The 23,656-nt window shown below is 52.6% G+C and overlaps 2 protein-coding genes across 2 annotated transcripts in view; one reads left to right on the top strand and one right to left on the bottom strand.

The window, feature by feature from the left end:
- Positions 1 to 943, bottom strand: part of TCN2 (transcobalamin 2) — a 32,326-nt gene extending 31,383 nt beyond the window's left edge. The window contains exon 1 of the mRNA XM_054470335.2: positions 629 to 943. The gene's annotated coding sequence lies outside the window, so the exon portion shown is untranslated. The remainder of the gene's footprint in view (positions 1 to 628) is intronic.
- Positions 1 to 22,233, top strand: part of PES1 (pescadillo ribosomal biogenesis factor 1) — a 32,737-nt gene extending 10,504 nt beyond the window's left edge. Inside the window, exons 2-19 of the mRNA XM_054470333.2 lie at positions 634 to 721; positions 3,067 to 3,139; positions 3,778 to 3,915; positions 6,416 to 6,993; positions 9,532 to 9,611; positions 10,617 to 10,770; positions 11,389 to 11,498; positions 14,072 to 14,243; positions 14,335 to 14,424; positions 17,163 to 17,279; positions 17,399 to 17,473; positions 17,706 to 17,795; positions 18,106 to 18,236; positions 18,629 to 18,754; positions 18,868 to 19,052; positions 19,497 to 19,663; positions 19,802 to 19,963; positions 21,724 to 22,233. Coding sequence (XP_054326308.2) covers positions 6,970 to 6,993; positions 9,532 to 9,611; positions 10,617 to 10,770; positions 11,389 to 11,498; positions 14,072 to 14,243; positions 14,335 to 14,424; positions 17,163 to 17,279; positions 17,399 to 17,473; positions 17,706 to 17,795; positions 18,106 to 18,236; positions 18,629 to 18,754; positions 18,868 to 19,052; positions 19,497 to 19,663; positions 19,802 to 19,963; positions 21,724 to 21,807 — 1,767 coding nt within the window. The 5' untranslated portion in view covers positions 634 to 721; positions 3,067 to 3,139; positions 3,778 to 3,915; positions 6,416 to 6,969 and the 3' untranslated portion in view covers positions 21,808 to 22,233. The remainder of the gene's footprint in view (positions 1 to 633; positions 722 to 3,066; positions 3,140 to 3,777; positions 3,916 to 6,415; positions 6,994 to 9,531; positions 9,612 to 10,616; positions 10,771 to 11,388; positions 11,499 to 14,071; positions 14,244 to 14,334; positions 14,425 to 17,162; positions 17,280 to 17,398; positions 17,474 to 17,705; positions 17,796 to 18,105; positions 18,237 to 18,628; positions 18,755 to 18,867; positions 19,053 to 19,496; positions 19,664 to 19,801; positions 19,964 to 21,723) is intronic.
- Positions 22,234 to 23,656: the final 1,423 nt, after the last annotated feature.

Raw genomic sequence — 23,656 nt, 5'->3', positions numbered from 1 at the left:
GGTGGCACATGCCTGTAACCCCAGCTACTCAAGAGGCTGAGATAGAAGAATCGTTTCGAACCCAGAAAACGGAGGTTGCAGTGAGCCAAGATCGCACCACTGCACTCCAGCATGGATGACAGAACAAGACTCCGTCTCAAGAAAAAAAAAAAAAAAATTTTTACTTAAGTCACGTAAACTTGAAAAATATATTTGGGCTTTCTTAATTTGTGAGTATTTGTTTTTAAGTCAACTTGGTACCATGTAGACACAACACAGAACATATGTAGACACATCTAACCGCATACACAAATAATCTTACAGCTTTAGGCCAGTTGTGGTGGTTCATGCCTGTAATCCTAACACTTGGGGAGGCCAAGGTGGGGGGGGGGGGGGTGGGTCACTTGAGGTCAGGAGTTCAATGCCAGCCTGGCTAACATGGCAAAACCCCACTTCTACTAAAAATACAAAAATGAGCCAGGCGTGGTAGCAAACATTTTTAATCCCAGCTACTCAGGAAGCTAAGGCACGAGAATCACCTGAACCGGGGGGGGGGGGGGAGTTGCAGTTGCAGTTGCAGTGAGCAGAGATTGTACCACTGCACTCCAGCCTACTAAACAGAATGAAAAAAAAAAATTATCGGTTTTACCTTAGAGCTCTAATCCTGGGATAGTACTGTGTGTCTGGAATTGCTGGGTTCTCGGTCTCACTGACTTCAAGAATGAAGCCGCGGACCCTCAAGGTGAGTATTACAGTTCTTAAAGACGGAATATCCGGAGTTTTTTTTCCTTCTGGTAGGTTTGTGGTCTCCCTGTCTCCAGCAGCGAAGCCGCAAACCTTCGCAGTGAGTGTTACAACTCATAAACGCAGTGTAAACCCAAAAATCCAGCAGCAGTTAAGGTTTAGTTCAAACAGTGAAACAACAATACTTCCACAACCTAAAAGAAGATCCTAGCGAGTTACCACTGCTGGCTCCGGCAGCCTGCTTTTATTCTCTTATCTGGCCCCACCCACATTCTGCTGATTGGTCCATTTTACAGACAGCCGATTGGTCTCTTTTACAGAGTGCTGATTGGTCCGTTTTGACAGGGTGCCGATTGGTGTGTTTACAATCCCTGCGCTAGACACAAAAGTTCTCCAGGACCCCACTAGATTAGCTAGATACAGAGTGCTGATTGGTGTATTTACAAACCCTGAGCTAGACACAGGGTGCTGATTGGTGCATTTACAAACCTTGAGCTAGATACAGAGTGCTGATTGGTGTATTCACAATCCCTTAGCTAGACCTAAAGATTCTCCAAGTTCCTACCAGATTAGCCAGATAGAGAGTGCCGATTGGTGCATCCACAAACCCTGAGCTAGACACAGGGTGCTGATTGGTATGTTTACAAACCTTGAGCTACATACAGAGTGCTGATTGGTGTATTTACAATCCCTTAGCTAGATATAAAGGTTCTCCAAATCCCCACTAAACTCAGGAGCCCAGCTAGCTTCACCCAGTGGATCTCATACTGGCAAGGCAGGTGGAGCTGCCTGCCAGTCCTGCAGTCATGCACCCGCACTCCTCAGTCCTTGGGCGGTTGATCGGACGGGGCGCTGTGGAGCAGCGGGTGGAACTCCTCAGGGAGGCTCAGGCTGCAGTGGAGCCCACAGCAGCAGGGAGGAGACTCAGGCATGGCGGGCTGCAGGTCCGGAGCCCTGCCCCGCGGGGAGGCAGCTAAGGTCCGGAGCGCAGCGCCGGTCGGTGGGCACTGCTGGGGGACACGGCGCACCCTCCGCAGCTGCTGGCTCGGTGCTAAGGCCCTCACTGCCTGGGGCCCGCGGGGCCGGCCGGCCGCTCCGAGTGTGGGGCCCGCCAAGCCCACGCCCATCCGGAACTCTAGCTGGCCCGTAAGCGCCACGTGCAGCCCTGGTTCCCGCCCGTGCCTCTCCCTCCACACCTCCCCGCAAGCCCGAGGGAGCCAGCTCCGGCCTCGGCCAGCCCAGAGAAGGGCTCCCACGGTGCAGCGGCGGGCTGAAGGGCTCCTCAAGTGTGGCCAGAATGGGCGATGAGGCCGAGGAGGCACGGAGAGCGAGCCAGGGCTGCAAGGGCTGCCAGCACCGTCACCTCTCAGTACTACAGTCACCGGTTTATAAAAGATGGTTGGGTCCAAATTATTTTTGACAAAACTGGAACTTGTTTACATGGCTAAACTTTATTTGTCGTAATAGGTAATCTAATGGAGGCTGTAAACCAAAATTTTGGGTAGTTTCCATGGCAGTTTGATTTTTAAAACCCATTTTTTTTTTTTTAAGCTTTAAATGGGGCCGGGCATGGTGGCTCATGCCTGTAATCACAGCACTTTGGGAGGCTGAGGCAGGAGGACTGCTTGAGCCCAGACGTTCGAAACCAGCCTGGGCAACATAGCAAGACCCCATATCCATATACACACACACAACACACACACACACTTGAAAAAACAATGAGTTTAGGGTTAAATGTTTATTATATTTTAGCTAGAACCTGGCTGAACTATATAGAAAAATAAAATCTCCAGGTAGCCTTGAATTAGTAACACTGTAAAGAGTTTTATCTCAACACCAGTAGAAAAGTCAACAGACTTAAAGCAGGTAGAAAAATAAAATAGAGAACGTAGAAGCCTTTACATGTTAACTCTATAACTGCAGGTTGACATTTGAGCTCTGAATTTTCCTTGATGTAATTTGCCCACCAGTTTAAAAATGTGCACAAAAACGGGCTATAATATGTAGCCAGCTAGCGTCCCAAAAAAGCTAGCATGCCTTTGAACTTTCCATGTAGTTTTTAAACATGTAAGCCAAAGGGTTCCTGAAGGTGGTTGGCTAGAGACTGTCCCATTAGTACTAAGCACCCCCCTTAATTGCACTTCCCTTACCCAGGTGACCCTTTGAGAGTACTCTTAGCATAAGCACCCTCACAAAATCTACGAACCAGCTGAGTTTGACCTGATTACACCTCCATCCCCGCCGGTGAGCCCAGGGTCCACAAAATGTTCCCTCCGTGGTCTGAATTAAGGGAATCAGGAAGGCCGCCTTTAAACCCAGGGTTGACAAAGACATTCCTTGCAGGGTCTGGATGCAGGGAACTGGGACCAGGCACTGGGAAGGACTGGGAAGGCCCCTGCCAATGCAAGGCTGACAGGTGAAGGTCCCCTCCAGGGTCCACCAATGATGGGAACCCAGCTGGGAAGAAATAAAGTCTCCAAGATCTTTTTTTTTTTTTTTTTTTTGAGACCGAGTCTCACTCTTGTAGCCCAGGCTGGAGTGCAGTGGCGCAATCTTGGCTCACTGCAACCTCCACCTCCTGGATTCAAGCCATTCTTCTGCCTCAGCCTCCTGAGTAGCTGGGGCTACAGGTGAGCACCACCTTGCCCGGCTAATTTTTGTATTTTTAGTAGAGACGGGGTTTCACAATATTGGCCAGGCTGGCCTCGAACTCCTGACCTCGTGATCTGCCTGCCTTGGCCTCCCAAAGTGCTGGGATTACAGGCATGAGCTGTCGCGCCCAGCCAGTCTCCGAGTTCTTTAACCTCAAGCAGGAGATCTTGGATTCTGATAGGGCTTACCCAGACCCTTTCCCAGAGTGATCGGGAGCAAGGGGACTTTGTTAAAGAGTCCTCGTTGGCGACAGGCATTGTCCAGGGCAACAGGAGGAAAGAAATCTGGGGTGACTTTAGAATCTCACTCTCATTACCAGATATGTTAACTGAAAAATCATGAGAATCTATAAATTTGGATAGGAGACTTTTCATTTATTTGTTTTTTCGTTTGTTTATGTAGAGAACCAGTCTTTCTATCACCCAGGCCGAAGTGCAGCGGCGTGAACACAGCTCACTGCAGCCTCAACCTCCTGCGCTCAAGCGATCCTCCTGCCTCAGCCTCCTGAGTCGCTGGGACCACGAATAGCTGGGACCACAGGTGCACACTACCACACCAGCTAATTAAAAATAATTTTTCCTTTTGTAGAGATGAGGGTCTCACTGTGTTGTCCAGGCTGCTCTCAAACTCCTGGGCTCAAGTGATCCTCCCCATTCAGCTTCCGAGTAGCTGGGACTACAGGAACCTGGCCCTATGCCCCTATGCCTGGCTGTGTGTTTTTATTTATTTATTTTTATTTTTATTTTTTTAGGCGGGGCACAGTTTAGCAGAGACAAGGTATCACTATGTTGCCCAGGCTGGTCTAGAACTCCTGAACTCAAGCAATCCTCCCACCTTTACCTCCCAAAAGGCTGGGATTACAGGTGTGAGGCACTGCGCCAAGCTAATTTTTTTTTTTTTTTTTTTTTTCTGAAACAGAGTCTCTCTTTGTTGCACAGGCTGCAGTGCAATGGCGCAATTTTGGCTCATTGCAACCTCTGCCTCCCAGGTTCAGGTGATTATCCTGCCTCGGCCTCCCTAGTAGCTGGGATTACAAGCGTGCATCACCACGCCCAGATAATTTTTGTATTTTTAGTAGAGATGGGGTTTCACCATATTTGCCAGGCTGGTCTCGAACTCCTGACCTCAGGTGATCCACCCATCTTGGCCTCCCAAAGTGCTGGGATTACAGGCATGTGTCACCATGCCCAGCCAATTTTTGTTTTAAATGAAACAATGTAAACATACTTAAAGCAACAACTACTTTATGCAGTTAGTGTTGACCCCATCTTACAAATGAGGAAGAGAGGTACCCTGAGGTAAAGTGGCTTGTCCAAGGCTTAGAGGTAAACCAGGTGTGTCTCCCTGCAGAGACTGGGCTTTTCACCATAATGCTGATGGAGGCTTGGTATTGCACAAAGCATTCTGTGTGTGGGCAGCTCTAATGGTTAAAAACCTCTTCCCTTTATGGAACAAAAATCTACCTGGCATTATCCTGGAGTCACATAACATTCTTTCTACCATATGTTAGGTAGTGGAATGTGAGTTTAGCAGAGGACTCTGAAACCAGACTGCTTGGTGAGAATCTATTCTGCACAGCTTAGCAGCTGAGTGATCTTGGGCGATCACTTACTTTCCTGAGCCTTAGTTTCCCCCTTTGTGAAATGTGGTACCTATATGACCGCTATTTTGAGCTGAAATTACAATTGCTTCCCTGAACATCCCCACCTGTGTCTTCCAGTGACCCCTCAACATTAATGTGAGCAAAACAGGGCTCAACTTTCTGCAAACATCTGGTTCTATCTGTGCAGGACGAGCTAGGTGATTTGTGAGAGACAGGGTGAGATGACTGCCCAGGCCACATGCTCACGACACCAGCCCTGTTCCTGTGTTGCCCTCATGAGCCAGCCACTGCGACCCTCTCCAGTCCATCCCTTTCCTTCTTTTTTTTTTTTTGAGATGGAGTCTCGCTCTGTCATCTAGGCTTGAGTGCAGAGTGGAGTGGCGCAGTCTTGGCTCACTGCAACCTCTACCTCCTGGGTTCAAGAGATTCTCCTGCGTCAGCCTCGCAACTAGCTGGGGTTACAGGTGCCTCCCACCACACCCGGCTAATTTTTGTATTTTTGGTAGAGATGGGGTTTCGCCATGTTGGCCAGGCTGGTCTCAAACTCCTGATCTCAGGTGATCCGCCTGCCTCAGCCTCTCAAAGTGCTGGGATTACAGGCGTGAGCGACCGTGCCTGGCTTCATTTCATTTTTAACTGTGGAATTGCTGTGTTTTAAATTTTAGCTTCAAATTAGATAGTGCAAGTCACATAGTTCAAAACAAGTATTCATCAGTGCTTAACGTCTGTCTCTGTGTGAGTTCTAAGACCATGTCCTTGGGCCAGGTCACATTCACAAGAGCTCAAATTTAAAACTTTTGAGATCATCTCCAAATGAAATTTGGAATTTGGAAAAAGGGAGAAACGTTAAAAAAAAAAAAAACTCTTAAAATTGCAACTACTTCCAGACTGCACCATCTCAAGGTGATGTGACTATTTGTATAAATCTTGGAATTATTATTTGAGGAACACTTATAGAATGTATGTGTACAAATTAAAAGCTCGAATTTGTTGAATGTACATTTTATTTAATTAATTTATTTATTTTTGAGATGGAGTCTCGTTCTGTCGCCCAGGCTGGAGTGCAGTGGCAAGATCTCGGCTCACTGCAACCTCTGCCTCCCGGGTTCAAGCGATTCTCCTGCCTCAGCCTCCCGAGTAGCTGGGATTACAGGCGTGTGCCACCATGGCCAGCTAATTTTTCTATTTTTAGTAGAGACGGGGTTTCACCATGTTGGTCACGCTGGTCTCGAACTCCTGACCCCAGATGATCCGCCTGTCTTGGCCTCCCAAAGTGCTGGGATTACAGGCGTGCGCCACCGCTCCCAGCCTTGAATGTACATTTTAAATATACCACGAGTCCACCACTAAGGCTCAGAAAATAAAAGTGGCCTCTCGCGTCTCTATACCTCCGCGAGGAAAAATGTCTTCCTTTCTTCTATTTTATCCGCATAACAGCGAATGAACCAAAGAGAACCCGAAAGCGGTGGGAACTCAGCGCAGTCTCACCCTGCCCCTCGGGAACCGCTTTTCAGCAGCGGCAGCCAAATTCTGACGACGCTCAGCAACTGTTACCTTGACAACGCAATCCTATCACGCACCACGGAGTGTGGCGCCCCTCTGCATCCCAGAAGGCACCGCGCTGTCTCTAAGCCTTCCGCCCCTCTGCGTCCCAACATGCAACGAGGCTCACAGTCAATGAATCGTCATCAGGGTGATTACAGAAAAGCCTGTATATCCACGTTTGTTTTAACACTTAAAGTGTTTGTAACCATTGTGAACGGGAAAGATCTGGAAAGAGTGGTCTCAGTGATTTTTTTCAGACTGTAGTTTTAAATCTCGAGGAGGAAATCCCCATCTTTCCCTGGACTTGTACAGGCATCTCATTGGGCAGCCCGCTCAAACCGACAGCGTGGGGTGGGGAGGGTCCTCGGGGTCCTTGGCAGGGCACGTGCGGCAGGAAGTGGAGCTGTCTGTACGCGCGGCCATAGTCGGCTCCTCAACGTGCAGCGATGGGAGGCCTTGAGAAGAAGAAGGTGATTGGGAAAGACGGTGGGGATTCCCGAGAGGTGGGGTGCGGGGGCGGCAGAGCATGGGGTCGACTCTTTTCCCGTGCTCCGTCTCTCGTGGAGACTGGAAAGACGGGATCAACGCGACCGTAGTCAGCTGCGAGAAGGGGTCCGAGAATGGACAAGGATGGCAGTACTCGTTTAGTGAAATCCGAGAACGAACTCCAGAGTTCTTTCTGTGGAGAGGGCTGTGAAAGAGAGTTGAACTTACCAAGCGTAGCTTCATTCCAAAAGCAGGCCGAGCCGTGGGACCACTATTTACCGAAAGAGTGATAAACATTACGTAGAGTTCACCGTTACTGCACCGTTACATTAGTTGGTTAGTGTTGTCTTGGAAGTTCTTTTCGAGGCATAACATTTCGGCTGAAATGGGAAAGATCAGAACGTCTTGGATGGGTTCTGGGGCATGGGAGTGCTTAGCGAGCAGGCCTGACAAGGGAAACCAAGTGCCAAGATCAGTAGGCAGAGAAGGCTTGCTGTGTGTGAGGAGTTGGAAGGACATCAGGATGACTCGGATGTAAACCAAGAAAAGAATGGCATCTGATAAGATTAGGGTCGGACACGTACTGTATCGTGCAAGGCCTGTAAGCTTGGATTTTATTCTAAGTGCAGTAGGAATAGTGTAGAGCTTGGATTTTATTCTACATGCAGTAGGAATCAAAGGAGGAGTAACACGATTAGAGTTTTTCAGGAAGTTCTTGTGGCTGTATGGAGAATCGGCCCAGTGACATGAAAAGACTGGGAAGGGAATGGGAATGAGGAATATATAGTTGGCTTAAGTGTTTCTTTCAGAGTGAAAGTTTCTATTGCCAGTGCTTTTAACCCAACACACTGCATTGAGTATCCAGTGCTAGCCATCGGAACTGCAAAGATACAAGATGGAAAACCTGCCCTTGAGTTGCAGATGTAGATATGTAACAAAATCGTTACAGTTTTTAAGAGCTGGGTTTCAGAGCCAGAATCAACAAAGATGATTGTTTGTTGTGGGAAGGATTGTCTTCTGTGTAGTAGGATATTTGGCAACATCCCTGATCCTTTACCTACTGGATGCCAGTAGCACCCAGCAACCAAAAATGTCTCCAAACATTGCTGAACTCTCCTCCCCCCAGCACATACCCAGGGAGTACCCCATTGAGAACTATTTATTCCCTTAACATTTATAAGGATAAGCATGGTGACAGAGATAAGTGTGGCATAAGGTAATGGAAAACGCTATAAATGAAAACTCAACTTCTTAAGGCAGTCTGAAACTCATCTTTATACCTCCAGGACTTAGCATGGGCCTAATACCCAATAGACAATTAATGTCTAAAGCAAAGAATGAATGAAGGGTATGTTTCATGACTGTGATGTTATTAGTAAACGTACCTGTGGGAGACTAACAGGTTTGTCTCTTTAGAGCTGAACCTAGCCAAAGAGGCCCCTGCTGTCTTAGTCCGGAGGAAGATCTTGTTTGGAAAGGACATGCTTGTTAGCTTGCAGGGTATTTGTTACAGTACACTGATTGTCTCTATCGAGGGATACAGAAGTGTGAGGGATACAGAAATGTGGGTGTGAGGCAGCATCTTAGCACCACAGGCATCCAGATGGTTACACAAGACAGTACGCTTCTTAGGGGCAGGTAGAGACCAGGCTTTTTGTCTTTATTGCCTTCATAGCATCTAGCTTAGTGCTTTGACCATAATAGAGGACCTGTTATTGTCTGTTGAATGAATGAGGAAGGGGAGAAGCTGTGTGGCTTAGAGCATGCTTTTTCAGCCAGGGTAATACCACCCTCAAGGGAACAAAATTGGTCGAGGGGCAGTATCTTAGCTATTAGAATGGTTGTGGCTCCCCAAGGACCACATTACATAAACAGACCTGCAGTATATCTCTGGTATTAACATTTTATGGGGCGTAGGGAAGGAAGGGTGATGGGTGAGGGAGGAAGGGGGTGTCTAATAAGTCTCCTGGTAGTGGTGAAGAGGTTATAATGAGGAAGAAAAGAAGGAGAAAAGATTAGGAACACTGGCTTAGCTATTAGGCATTCAGGTACTGGACTCAGACCTGAGTTTTGAATCCCAGCCCCAACTCTTAAAAAGCTGTGTGCTTTTTAAGAGTTGCACGGGTTATTTTACGAGCCCGTTTTCTCCTTTGTGAAATGGAGGTTCTGACAGCACCTACATCACAGGGTTATGGGAATTAAATGAAATGTGTGAAAATCACTAATTGTAATGGCCAACATTTAGAGCTAGTGCTAAGCACTTGGCACAGCACCCTATCCGTAGCAGCCTCGCAGCCCTCAGCATCATGCAGATGTATGTGTTCCCTATGCTGATAGCCACCAGGACGGTACAGGAGAGCTCATCCAGGCAGGTCGGCTCCTTCCCTACAGTGTTTCCTCTCCTAGATTCATCTCAGCCTCTTATCCAGAGTGATAGTTGCCTCTGGAACTAGGCATGCCCAGAGTTTGATGTCAGTCACTACAATCATTGCTAATGGAGAATTGTTTTTTTCCTCTCCCAGTATGAACGAGGCTCAGCCACCAACTACATCACCCGGAACAAAGCCCGGAAGAAGCTCCAGCTGAGCTTGGCTGACTTTAGGTGAATATAGAGGGACCGTGGGAAGCCTGGGCAGTGAATTGCACATTGAAAACTCAGCTGCCTCCCTGTCTTACCTGAGTTGCCATACCCATTCTGGGATTCTGGTATTCCTTCTCTTTCTCACCTGCCCTTGCTTTAGTGAGTTGTGTTTGCTAGGTGTGGTCCAAGGGAAAATGGAGGAGAACTGAACTGGATCGTCAGGATGGGCTAGCTGGACTGGGCTGGGTCCCTGCCATCCATCCCCTCCCATCTGGTAGAAGAGACCCCTGATCCTGCAACTAGGGGTTCTCATTCCTCACAGAGTCAAAATCAGACTTCACTGTGGCCTGTGGGCCCTGCCCTCTGGCGGTCCCTGGCCTCTGTGGCTCACCTGGCCCACTTTTTTTTTTTTTTTCACGGAGGCAGAGTCTCACTCTGTTGGCCAGGCTGGAGTGCACTGGCGTGATCTCAGCTCACTGCAACCTCCACCTCCCAGGTTCAAGTGATTCTCCTGCCTCAGCCTCCCGAGTAGCTAGGATTACAGGCGCTGGTGACCATGCCTGGCTAATGTTTGTATTTTTTTTTAGTAGAGACCGGCTTTTACCATGTTGGCCAGGCTGGTCTCCAATTCATGACCTCAGGTGATCCGCCTGCCTCAGCCTTCCAAAGTGCTGGGATTACAGATGTGAGCCATCACGCCTGGCCACCTGGTCCACTTTTATTCCTTCAAACACACCAGCCCTTTCCAGCCTTCTGGACTTTGTCTCTCTTGTTAGGATGCTTCTCTCCTTTTTGTGGCTGAAATGTTGCTATCTCAACAAGGCCTTTCTCAACTCCCCTAGAGACCCTTAAGTCTGCGTTTTTGTTTTATGATTGTGATTGTCAGACTCATGTACTAGGATGTGAGGTCTCTAAGGGCAGGGACCCCATGTTCCCCATTTACTGTTGTTTTCCAGGCCCAGCTGTGGCCAGTGCTCCCCACCTTTACCCACATAACTGACATAACAGATGGCCTCTGTCTTTCAGGCGGCTGTGCATTCTGAAGGGCATTTATCCCCATGAACCCAAACACAAGAAGAAGGTTAACAAGGGTTCTACAGCAGCCCGAACGTTTTACCTTATCAAAGACATCAGGTTTCTCCTCCACGAACCCATCGTCAACAAGTTCCGGGAATACAAGGTGAGGTCTGGGCTCTAGGGTCTGTCAGGTTCTCATCGCAGCTCTGTGACCCACTAACTAACTGTGACCTTGGGCAGATTGCCTTCCCTCTCCGAGTAAGCCTCTACAGAGGCAGGGTGAGCCTCAACAGAAGTACTTGGAGGGAAGAGGTCTGTTAGTTTGGAGGACCTGGCCCCAAAACAGGCCTCCGTTGCATTTTTCTGGGTGTCTCAGTGTCACACATAGACCCACAGCTTGTTTCATGCCGATATAGTCTGGTGTTGGGAACGGAGGCCAGCCTTTTTCATCCTGTCAGTGGCAGGTCACTTGGCTTCTGTTCTCAGTTGAAAAATGGAGCTGCTTTGCTGTGCCATCCTCCCATGTAAACATGTGGAGTTGGGACATCTGCATTGTCAAAAAGGATGCCTGGTCTAGCTCTGCTGGTTAACACACCAGGCTTGGTGCTCCTTGGAGTTGGCTCTTTTGCACATCCTGGGCAGAGAGGTCAGTGACACAGGCACATAGCCGTGGCCAGCTTCAGGAGGCATGAGAGTCCTTCTGCCCTGTGTTTCCATCTTCCATGGAAGAAGTTGTCCAGGAGCCCTGAGCCTCAGCATTGAGGTATTTTCTTTCTTCCAGGTGTTTGTCCGGAAGCTCCGGAAGGCTTATGGGAAGAGTGAATGGAACACTGTAGAGCGTTTAAAGGACAATAAGCCCAACTACAAACTTGACCACATCATCAAGGAACGGTGAGCCGGGCTTTCCTTAGGACACTGCTGTTTCTTTATTTACTGCTGGTCTCTGCCCTAGCACCAGGGATACAGTAGGGAACAAGACCAAGACCCTGCTCAAAGAGCTTGCAACTTTTTCAAGGACACAGACCAAAAACCAAGCTAGCAAATTACTATAATGATTACGAGGTTTGTAGTTACAGGCTTGTCAGAGGGGTCTCTGAAGGGAGACGTTTGAGCCAGCCCGTGGAAGCACAATCCAAGCAGAGGCTGTGGCAAGTGCAAAGGCCCTGTGGTGGGAGAGCCCCAGGGCTCCGTGGAGTCACGGCGGGTACCTGGTGAGACCTGGGAAGCATGGCTAGACACCTCTGGTCTGAACTGTTCCTTACCCAGCCTTCTCAGACTCAGTTCACTGCAACCTCCACCTCCCAGGTTCAAACAATTCTCCTGCCTCAGCCTCCTGAGTAATTGCGATTACAGGCACCACCACCACGCCTGGCTAATTTTTGTATTTTTAGTAGAGATTGGGTTTCACCATGTTGGCCAGGCTGACCTCACATGATCTACCCACCTTGGTCTCTCAAAGTGCTGGGATTACAGGTGTGAGTCACCGCACTCAGCCTAAATCAGCAGTTCTTAATCAGGGGTTATCTTGCTTTTCCAGTGGACATTTGGCAATGTCTGGAGACTCTTGGTTCTCATGACTTGGATGGACGTGCTATTGGTGTCGAGTGGAGAGAGGCCAGTGATGCTGCTAAATACGCCATAGTAGTCCCCCACAACATAGAATAGTCTGACCCAGAATGTCAGTAGTGGTAAAGTTCAGAAGCCCTGGGCTGGTAAATGTCTGTCATCTTTGGAGGCTGATGGCCCAGGAACACAGCTCTAGGACGGCTTGGGTTGGCTTCATCCAACCTGGCTGTGGGCTGTCACAGGAAGTGCCCTGGCCTAGGAGCTAGACAGCTGGTGTTCGCATCCCAGCTGTGTGGCATGTGAGCTGGGTGGCCAGAGGGTATTTCCTACCCCGAGCAGGTCCCCATCTCCATAAGAGATGATGGTAGTTCCTGTCCTGCCTGTGGCACACAGTGTTAGGTGAAATAAATGAAAAAAAGCCACACACGAAAAGCAAGTGCCTGGATTCATACACACACCAAGTGTGGTGATGTGGTTGTGGTGATCTCATACTACACCATCCCCAGCTCCTTAGCTAGAGCCAGAGCTTAAGAAAGAAAAGCAGTTGGCCCAGAAATGCTGGTGCTGTTTCTACAGAAAGCCTGGGTTCTTGGTTTTGTCTGTGAGGTGGAGAGTCAGGAAACTACAAGGCACCAGAGGGGGCCAATTGAGGCTGCCACCTCTGCACCAAGAAACCAGACAGTTGTCCTGCTGCCTCATCAGAGGCCTCTGCAGGCCTTTCTTCCATCTCGGCATGGGTTTGAAGACCTGGCAGACTTCTGACTTGTAGCAGTGAGTGATGCCATCTGGGGCTGGAAGGACCTTGGCCATGTCTGGTCTCGTGGATTTTGGAGTCTTTTTTGAAATAGCAGAACCCATTCTTTCTTCTTTTTTTTTTTTTTAAACCCCTTGCCCCCACTCCCCCCCAACCCCTGACCAGAACCCATTCTTCAAAAAGAAGCTGCTTCTCCTTGAAGACTGGGCATTTGGAAAAAAGAAAATAGAAAAAGTAACAAAAATCATTTTTGAAAAGGTAGCTTCCTGGAAGGCAGTTTGGATGCCAGCGTCTCTGGCAGCTGCTCTGGCTGCGGGAGAGAGGGTTGAAGCTCTGTCTGTCCTCTTGGGCTCAAGGCGTTTCTAGGGAGCTGCAAGAGCCCAGTTGTAAATGAAGAGTCTGGGTGACAGCTGAGACCGGGGCTGGAATCCAGGTGTCGTTACTTGTGGTACCGTGTCTTCTCTGTGACCCACGCCTCTGTCCCTCAACAGGGCAGCCACACAGTGCCCAGGGTGGCTCATCCTTGTTGGCTTCGTCATTTACCAGAGGATTCCCCGAAACACATTCTGCTCTGGCTCTTCCTGGACCCAATTCCCTGGGTCTCATTGGATCTGGCAACTAGACATGTCCAAGGGATGAGAGGCATGGAAGACATAACCTACGCTGGCGACCTGTAGCCAGGCCCAGACATAAGTGCTGCTGAGGGGAAGCAGCCCCTATCCCGCTCCCTGCTCTACCAGGGCAGCTTCGGTTTCCCATTTTCCATTTTGGACCTCCCTATAGAGTGTCTGTGCACTAAAGCTTCCACCTTCAAAGAGAGTCATAGAGCCCATGACTCCATCTACCTTCATGCACCACAAAATCCGTACGTGGGTCAGGGTTGGGTCTTTGGTGAGCAGTGGGTGTCTTGAGGACCCCCATCGGGACTTCTCTGGTCCTCAGAGCCTAGTGGGTGCATCCTGGTTAAGTGGTTCCTCCTAGCGGCTGTGGTCAGCTGTGGGGAAGCTGGTCCTGCCAGGTCAGGAGGTGGCAGTGGTGAGGCCTGGCTTGAGGAACGGGGCATCTGGGGTGGGATAAGGAGATCAGGGTCCCCCTTGGCACCCAGGCTGAACAGGCCCCATGTGCTGCCTCACTGGCCACGCAGGTACCCCACGTTCATCGATGCCCTGCGGGACCTAGACGATGCCCTCTCTATGTGCTTCCTCTTTTCCACCTTCCCACGGACTGGCAAGTGCCATGTGCAGACCATTCAGCTGTGCCGCCGGCTCACTGTGGAGTTCATGCACTACATTATCGCTGCCCGTGCCCTGCGCAAGGTGAGCCTGGGACCGCCCGACGGGCACCCCACCCTGCCCCCTCCCCTGCCACCCCATAGTCTTCACCTAGATGTCTCCTCCTCTCCCCCAGGTCTTCCTGTCCATCAAAGGCGTTTACTACCAGGCCGAGGTACTGGGGCAGCCCATCGTCTGGATCACTCCCTATGCCTTCTCCCATGACGTGAGTGTGCCTGTCGGGAGGGGACGGGCTTGTGCTGCCTCCTAGACAGATACAGATGTGGAGGAAGGGGGACTTTGCTGTCCATGGAGTCTAGCAAGTGCTGGGTTCCCAACTGTTGACGAGGGGTGAGGCGGGGCAGAATAAGGCGGAGAATGTGCCACACGGCATCCTCATCAAGAGCGGGAGCCTAAGCTAGCCCTGTGGCAGCACCTGCCAGCTGCGTGCCCTTGGACGTGTTCCTTTCACCTCTCTGTGCCTCAGTTAACGTTTCTACACCCTTAACAGTGCCTGGCTCTGGTTCTGGCCTTTTAGGGCCGAATGAACAGTGAGAACAGCTATCGGGGCCATACCCAGCCTGCATGCCCAGCACCATGTGGTGCCACCACGGGGACAGTGGCAGAGCCCTGCCCTTGAACCTACTGGGCTCCTCGTCCCTGCTTTGCTGCCGATAGCTGCCAGACCTTGGCCAAGTGGCCTTGCCTCCCTTCTCTGCTTCCCCCTTCCTGCCTGTCTGCCCCACAGGACTCGAGGACGGGGAGAGAAGGGGAACGGTGAGCACAGGAGAAGCACTTAGCATGCGGCACTGTTTCCTATATATATTGTTTTCTTTTTCTTTTAAAATAGAGATAGGGTCTCACTCTATTACCCAGACTGGTCTGGAACTCCTGAGCTCAAGCAGTCCTCCAATCTCAGCCTCCCAAAGTGCTAGGATTATAGGCGTGAGCCACAGAGCCCAGCCTTTTTCTTTATCTCTTTGAAATCCTGGGAATTGTTGGCAGGGATCCACTGAGAGAAACCCTGGTTTTGCCCCCTCATGGAGCTTCTAGTGCCCCCCAGGTGGGCCAGGCTCTCCTGCCTCCCTGTGCTGGTGGCCTGCATTTAGCCCACCTTGGTTGATCATTGAGTGGGAACTGGCGCCTTCAGTGGAGAGCAGCCACTGCCGGTCCAGTTAGCACAGTGGCTCTGCTGCCCAGATTATCAGGGGCTCCAGGGGGAGCTGGGGTTCTAGGTGCCCTGGGCTGTTACTTATGATCCCTTGTGGGTGGGGTTGCAAGGGCTGGAACCTACCCTGACTGGCTGTCTGGTGGTGAGGCTGTGGCCTGTTTGCGAGTGAGAGGCGGGCTTGGCCCTCAGCAGTCCCTGTTCCCACTCCCCCTGGGGCACGTGTGGGTGGCCCTTCCTTCTTCCCCTCCCCAGCCCTCCTCTCCTCCTCCTTCCTTCCTGCCTTCCTCTTGGTCCTTCCTTCTCTCTGATGTCCTGCCCCCATGCTGCTCAGACTGGTCTTTGTGTGTCCTCCCTGGTGGTGAATAGGGCCCTGTGGCGGGCCGGCCTCCACACAGCTGGCCCTGGGGGAAGGGAGCCAGCCACCCATTCCCCCTTTCCTCCCCGGCCAGTTCACTGCCGTTGCTTCCTCTCAGCAGATGGGGAGGACTGGCACTAGGTTGTAGCAGAGCCCAGTTGTGCCCTTCCTGTGAGCAGCCAGGGTTGGGTTCATAGCTGTGGAACTCAGGCTGGTTGTAGGGGCGGGGTCTCCCTGCTCAGTGCTGGGCTGTGGGAAATGGGGTTGGTCCCCAGATGTGCCTGTCAGGGGCCCTCACAGATTCTCATGGAAGGATGGAGATGTGAGTCGGGGGACAGGCAGGGCTTCTCTTGGCCCTGTGTGCTCTCACAGCACAGGTCACTGTCTGGCAGCAGAATAGCAGAACAGCTGAGAGTCATGGGCACACCCGGCACCCATGGTGATCACTAGTGATTTTCACGTTGCTTGGAACATCCTGCCGCATCCTGGGGGCCAGTTGGGCTGGCTCGGCCTCCATGGTTTTAGGGGGCAGAACCGCTCAAGAGTTGTGGTGATTCTGTCTGGGCCTCAGTTCTTTGCCCTGTTTTACCCTATTAACTGCTCCAGGGCAAAGATGAGCCTTCTGTGTCCGCTGCTGCTGGGATGACAGCTCTGTGCCTTTGCCCTGAGCAGTAAGTAGTTTGTCTGCTGGCCATTTCCCAAGAGCTCCCTGGGGGCTGAGCCAGGCCAGCTGCCAGCCTAACCTGGCCCCTCGGGTCATGCCTCTGGACCTGGCTTGGGCCCAAGGAGGGGGTCACTCAATTCTGAGTGTCCATCCGGAGGTTCAGAGGTGGGACTCAATGGGCAGCCTGAGCCCCATGCGTCCCCTGCCCCCGCTGGGCCTGGCCTTCCCAAGGAACCTTGGTCAGCCAAGGTTTTGCCAGCCCCCCTGGGCTAGGGACAGCTCTGGGAGCACCGCCCTCTGGTGCTCACACGCTAGCCCAGCAGCAGACATGCAGCAAAGATTGTAGGCTAGATGATGCAGAAGGCAGGAGCTCCGACCAGGTCGGAAAGTGGTCTCTCCGAGTCTGAGCTAGACCTGAAGGAAGTGGGAGAGCCGGCGCAGGGAGGGGAGGGCCAGCCAGTCTTGGGAGCAGCGGGGACCAGGGTCCCTTTTCTCACTCTTTTATGGGGGTCTGGCACTGACTTCAGGATGCGTCTAACCCTTGGGACCCCTATCCAGAGCCTCACTTGTGGCTGGGAACACTTGTGGCCGGAACGCCCCCGATGGGAAGATCCATGCCACCCCTTCCCTAGGGCAGCGCCTTAAGGGCAGGGCCTTCTTGAGGAGCTTGGGGTCCTCGGGTAGGTCAGATGCCCTCCACTCTGTGGGTTGTCTATCCCTCCTTTGCTCTCATCCCTGCACCCACATTGCTCATGCATCTCTTTTGTTCCCCAGCACCCGACAGACGTGGACTACAGGGTCATGGCCACCTTCACCGAGTTCTACACCACGCTGCTGGGCTTTGTCAACTTCCGCCTTTACCAGTTGCTCAACCTCCATTACCCCCCGAAGGTAGGACCCCAGCCCAGTGCCTTCTGCTCGTGGTGCAGGGGCCACAGCCCTTCTCTGTCCACACAGAGGCGAGGGGCTGTGGCTGTCCTCTGCCTCCTGACCTTCCTCTTGCCTACTAGCTCGAGGGTCAGGCCCAAGCAGAGGCAAAGGCCAGTGAGGGCATCTACGCATTGGACTCCGAGAGCTCTATGGAGGTGAGAGGCTCCAGGAGCATCACGCCACATCTCCCAAGGGAGTGGTCTCTGTCCCCAATACCTCTGGGGGTCTGGTTCAGGGTGGGAGTGGTTATGGCTAGGTGGGTGGTCTCAGCCTTCCCTTGGAACCCACACCTGCTGATGCCCAGGACTGTCACTGCTGCCCCTCCCCACCCTGGCCACATGCCCACATGAGGTCCCCCACTGCAAGCAGCCCCCTTCTCTCCTGTAGAAACTGGCGGCCCTCAGTGCCAGCCTGGCCCGCGTGGTGGTGCCTGCCACAGAGGAGGAGGCCGAGGTGGATGAGTTTCCCACCGATGGGGTGAGCACTGCACTGCCTTCTGGCAGGAGGGCTGGGAGGGGTCGTGTGGGGGGTTTCCCAGCTTAGGGACATTTGCATCCTATAATTAGGTGTTATTTGACGGTCAAAGCAACTGAGCAGAAGAATGGGCTGAATTGTCATCAGAGTTTACATGGGAGGCAACAGAGCTCAGGGGTGGGGCCTTGGAGTTTCCCTTGAAGGCAGGATCCAGGATCTAGAAGGAAGCTGGAGTGGGCGTTATCTCCAGCCCTGGCCCTCCGCTGGGGGTGGGCAGCCCTGGTGGTGCGAGGCCTGGCCCCTTTCTCAACAGGAGATGTCAGCGCAGGAGGAAGACCGCAGGAAGGAGCTGGAGGCGCAGGAGAATCACAAGAAGCTTTTTGAGGGCCTGAAGTTCTTCCTGAACCGAGAGGTGCCCCGTGAGGCCCTGGCCTTCATCATCAGGTAGGGAGGCTCAAGGGCCCGCTGACAGCATTGGTTCAGCCATGTTCTGGTCTGGGTCCTGCCCTGGTGCCCATCGGTAACATTGGGATGGTGTCAGTTTCCACTTCTTATGAAACAGCGTGTGGAAAGTGCTCGGCACCGCACTGAGCACATAGGAAGTGCTCAGCAGAGGGCGGGACTACCGTCATTTTATTACTAGCTTAGCACAGAAGGATGGGCAGTGGGCAGATCTCTGCTGAGCCAGGATTGAAGGATCCTGGGGTGAGGAGGGGGTAATTGTGTCCTAAGAGGGTGAGTTTATGGGCTGGGTGGCCAGCAGGTCCCAGGGAGCTGAGTCCCAGGACAGGCAGCTCATGTCTGTGTACCCGCGTGGGCTCTCCCTGTCCCTGTAGGAGTTTTGGGGGGGAAGTGTCCTGGGACAAATCTTTGTGCATCGGGGCCACCTATGACGTCACAGACTCCCGCATCACCCACCAGATTGTCGACCGGCCTGGGCAGCAGACCTCAGTCATTGGCAGGTAGGCCCCCAGGGTCCTCGTCAGGATTTCTGGGTGTCCCGTCTCAAAGGCCCTGCGATGCAGCGGACTGAGTTGCCCTCCGTGACTCGTTTTTGCCTGCCACTCTGCGCCAGGTGCTACGTGCAGCCCCAGTGGGTGTTTGACTCGGTGAACGCCAGGCTCCTCCTCCCCGTGGCAGAGTACTTCCCTGGGGTGCAGCTGCCCCCACACCTTTCACCCTTTGTGACCGAGAAGGAAGGAGATTACGTTCCACCTGAGAAGCTGAAGCTGCTGGCTCTGCAGCGGGGAGAGGACCCAGGTGAGCAGGATGGGACTGGGCTGGCCTTGACCCCTGGGCCCACGCTGGCTGTTTCCCTTAGCTGCCAAGGTGGAAAGCTCCAGGGAACAGGCAGTAGGAGCAGAAAGCCCTTTGAAGTCACCTGTGGAGTAAGGCTTAGGAGAAGGGACATCTGCCTCCTGGGGTCAGGTGTTATTTGACGTTCAGGATGACTGAGCAGAAGAACGTGCTGCGTTGTCATCAGAGTTTACATTGGAGACAGAGCTCAGGACTGGGGGTCTTGGAATTTCCTCTGATGGCAGCTGGGCTGTGGGGAGATGCAAGAGAGGGCCACAATTGGGACAGCCCTGAACTGCCCATGGCTAAAGACGGCAGGGTCAGAGAGGATGGGGCCTGGGCCTGTTGCCACCCTGCCAGAGAGACAGTAGATTCCCAGGGCATTCAGAGGGCATTGGCTTTCTTTAGGAAACCTGAATGAGTCAGAAGAGGAGGAGGAAGAGGACGACGACAACGAAAGTGATGGTGATGAAGTGGGAGAAAATGAGGAGGAGGAGGAAGATGCAGAGGCTGGTTCAGAAAAGGAGGAAGAGGCCCGGCTGGCAGCCCTGGAAGAGCAGAGGATGGAGGGGAAGGTAGGGGGAGCTGCAATGCAGGGCTTGGCCTGGGAAGCAGCCCTGCTGGGTGCCTGCCCTGGCCTAGAAGGTCAGGAGCCAGAGGACTGTGGAGGTCAGGGGAACCTGCCCCCACAAGCACCCTCCTTGTGTCCCCAGAAGCCCAGGGTGATGGCAGGCACCTTGAAGCTGGAGGATAAGCAGCGGATGGCCCAGGAGGAGGAGAGTGAGGCCAAGCGCCTGGCCATTATGATGATGAAGAAGCGGGAGAAGTACCTGTACCAGAAAATCATGTTTGGCAAGAGGCGAAAAATCCGAGAGGTGAGTTCCTGCCGCCCACTTGAGGCCCAGGTGTGGCCACCAGACCCAACTGCACAGGTGAACTTATGTGGCCTGGGGCCGTCTTCTAGGCCGACTGAGGCTCTCCTCTAGGCAGACTGAGGCTCTCTTAGCCTTTTCCTGAGGTTGCCTGCCTGGCCCAGCCCAGCCTTTGGGGCCCCCGACCTGGGCCAGGGTAGGCATCTTGGTACTGCCATCTCCCGCCTGGGCTTTCCTTAGGGTTTCTTCCGTCCCACCCCGCATCCAGCTTCCTGAGTCTGCTGGGGTCTGCAAACAGAGCCTTCACGGCGGACTCAGGGACTGGGGGCGGAGGGTTGCGGGGGGGGGCTTTGTTAAACTTCTGTCTGTTTTGTATTTTCTTGTTCATGAGGCCATATATGCTAATTAAAAATACAAACTCATGCATCCCGGAACCCTGTGATGAGTGATGCGGAAGTGGCTCACAGCCCTGCCCTTGGAATAGAGCAGCCTGTAGTAACAGCCCCCAGGTTTCTCTTGTGCCCATAAGGACCTGTGTTTGGGAGGTCATGCTATAGGTTGTTTTGAGGTATAATTTGTTTTTTGAGACAGTCTTCCTCTGTCACCCAGGCTGGAGTGCAGTGGAGCGATCTCTGCTCACTGCAACCTGTGTCTCACAGGTTCAAGCAATCCTCCTGCCTCAGCCTCCCGAGTAGCTGGGATTATGGGCGTGTGCCACCACACCTGGCTAATTTCTGTATTTTTAGTAGAGACGGGGTTTTACTGTCTTGGCCAGGCTGGTCTTGGACTCCTGACCTCAAGTGATCCACCTGCCTTGGCCTCCTAAAGTGTTGGGATTAGAGGCATGAGCCACTGTACCCAGCCTGAGGTATAATTTTCATTTAACCATAATATGGACTTCTCATCCAATACCTGGCCTTTCCCCTGTGATAGAATTAGATTGTTCTCCAGTTTCAGTCATTCTCAGAAAACATCCCTGAGCATATTCCTGCCCGCCTCTGAATGATTCTGCAGGCTAAATTCTTAGAAGCATAATTGCTGCAGTTTTGAAATAGTTATTGTCAAATGGGTCTGGGCATGGTGGCTCACCAAAGGGCTGTAATCCCAGCACTTTGGGATACCAAGACAGGAGGATCACTTGAGGCTGGGAGTTCAAGACCAGCGTTGGCAACATATTGAGACCCTGTCTCTACCAAAAAAAAAAAAAAAAAAAAAAAAAGGGGGGCTGCGCATGGTGGTGCACACCTGTAGTCAATCCCAGCTACTCCAGAGGCTGAAGTGGGAGGATCGTTTGAGCCTAGTAGTTTGAGGCTGCAGTGAGCTATGATCGTGCCACTGTGCTCCAGGCTGAGCAACAGAGAAAGACCCTGTCCCTTTAAAAAAATTAAAAATATATTGTCAGATGACCCCGGAAAGAAGGTTCTTCCTGTTGTACCCCTTTCCACCAGCTCCTGGTGAAGGTTCTAGTGGCGTCCAGCTTTCCCAGGTGGTGTAGGGAAATGGGGCAGTTGCCAAGGCTCCTTCCAGCTCTGGGAGTTTAGGATTCTCTTATCTCGAGATTTGTGGGCCCATGAAATAATGTTGTTAAAGCAGTGCTAGGGCATGTTTTCTCACCGTGAAGTGGGTCAGGTAGATCTTTTTCCTGTGGGAATTTGTGACCTTTTCTGGAAGCTCTGCTTTTAAGGGATATAGCTTTGAGTTCTGTGCCCCGCACCCTCCCTTCTACACACACCTCAGCCTGACCTTCGCCTTCCCCCTCACAGGCCAACAAGCTGGCGGAGAAGCGGAAAGCCCACGATGAGGCGGTGAGGTCTGAGAAGAAGGCCAAGAAGGCAAGGCCAGAGTGAGTGCCTGTGGCCCCTCACGGGGCTGAGGCCAGCCCCTAGCAGCTGGACGTGGCAGAGGCAGGCCAGAGGACCTAAGTGTGATGGACCAGAGTCGCTTCTCTTCTCCTCCTCCTTTCTCCAGCCAGCCCTGACCCCTCATGCTCTCTGGCTGGGCCAGTGGGCAGCCCTCACCTCCCTTGGATGGAGCTGTCCTGCTGGTGCCTGGTCAGAGAAGAGGCCTCTGTGCCCAGCCTGATTCTCTGCTCCCAGGAGCCAGTGACATGAGGTGCAGGGGCCCACCCAGCCCCCTACCTACTGCCCCCATTCATCCTGGCTTTCCACAGCCCCCTCCCACACAGTTGGACCCATGATTCTCAGGGTGCTGTGATGGGGTGAGGGTGGGGGGAGCATTTGTTATTAAATGACTGGACTTTTGTGCCAATTGCATTCCGTGTCCATGAGCCTTCCTAGGGTTGGAGGAGGCCTACCTAGCACTCTATGCTGCAGGCTGGGCCAGCCCTGGGTATTTACCGAGACAGAGCTGGGCGCCACTCAGGGCTCTCTGGATGTCCAAGGACCCCTCCAGGTCCAGGGATGCCAAAAGATAGGCGCAGAGGTTCTGGACCTGGGCTTCACAGCCTGTCTGACCTTGGTTCACATTCTAACCCAGGCACTTTCCCTCTGCACCTGCTTCCTCATGTGTCAGTTACCGGTAGAAATTCTGTTCTTTGAAAGGGATGTGTTGAGGGTTCTGTGATAACTTTATAGTCTCAGACCTTATAGACTTGGTAATGTCAGGTGTGTAGTAAGTACTTGGTAAACACCAACTGATTTATATCACTTCCTGCTGGAATCAGCCCAGAAGGTAAAAGCCAGATCCGGAAGGATCTGTGGGACTGCAGTGAGGTCCTGCTCTCAGCTTGCCTTGTGGGCGCGTTAGCAGAACCGCTGAGTACCTCCCAGCGTAGGATTCCGCAGCAGCTGCACTTACGGTCTGTGAGGCCTGCCTGACAGCTTCCCCGCTGACCTTGGCAGTGTCCCTGCCGACGTCCATTGGGATATGCCTTTGCCTGGAACCGCCAGTGCATCATGATGGAGCCAGGACCACAACCTGGGGCTCTTGGTGCTCACTCTGAGCCCCTCCCAGGACTCACCTCCCGTCCCGGGATGAGTGCTGTCGAGGGTTGGGCCCAGGCTGAAGAAGTGTGGTTTTGGAATGGCTCTACTTTCCCTGAATCCAGGCACCTGAGGGGCTTGCCCTCTGCCTCTCACTGTTTGCTGGCTGTGTGGGCAGAGAATGTTTTTGTGGCAGTGGATGTAGGTCCAACCTGTGCAGGGGAAGGCGAGAGCTTGGGCAGGCTCTGGCCTGGGGAGCAGAAAACCTAGGGCTCTTCCTCTCAGCTGGGACTGGCTGTGGGTGGGAGGAGAGGGCTGTGTGCCATTCCCACTCTGTCATGCACACGGCGATGGGAGGGAGGGAGGTTGCCTCCAGAGGCTGGAACAGAGGGTCAGGACCTCTGGAGCCAGAGCCTGCAGCCCTGGGAGACAACTCAGGCCTGTCTAGGGGCCTGTGCATCCAGGGCCACACGGCTAGAGCGCAGGCCCATCAGATACGGAAAAATTCCTGGCAGCCATGCTGATGTGGAATTTTCCCCATTCCAGAATCACCCAGTAATGGCGGGGGCAGTGGGGCTCTGACACGTCCCAGGCCCCACTGGGTGGCCAGCTGGTTCCTTACTGCCCACAGCTGGCGCTGAGGATTCCTGGTCCCTGGCAGGCATTGGTCCTCATCCATGGTCTTGCTCCTCTGGGGTGAAGAAGGAAAGGCCAGGCCTGGAAAATGAGACAGGGCCTGGATGGAACACCTGCC

Source organism: Pongo pygmaeus, chromosome 23 (assembly GCF_028885625.2).
Source record: "Pongo pygmaeus isolate AG05252 chromosome 23, NHGRI_mPonPyg2-v2.0_pri, whole genome shotgun sequence".
Lineage (NCBI taxonomy): Eukaryota > Metazoa > Chordata > Mammalia > Primates > Hominidae > Pongo > Pongo pygmaeus.
The sequence above is the reverse complement of the archived record's forward strand: the minus strand, read 5'-3'. Positions and strand labels throughout refer to the sequence as shown.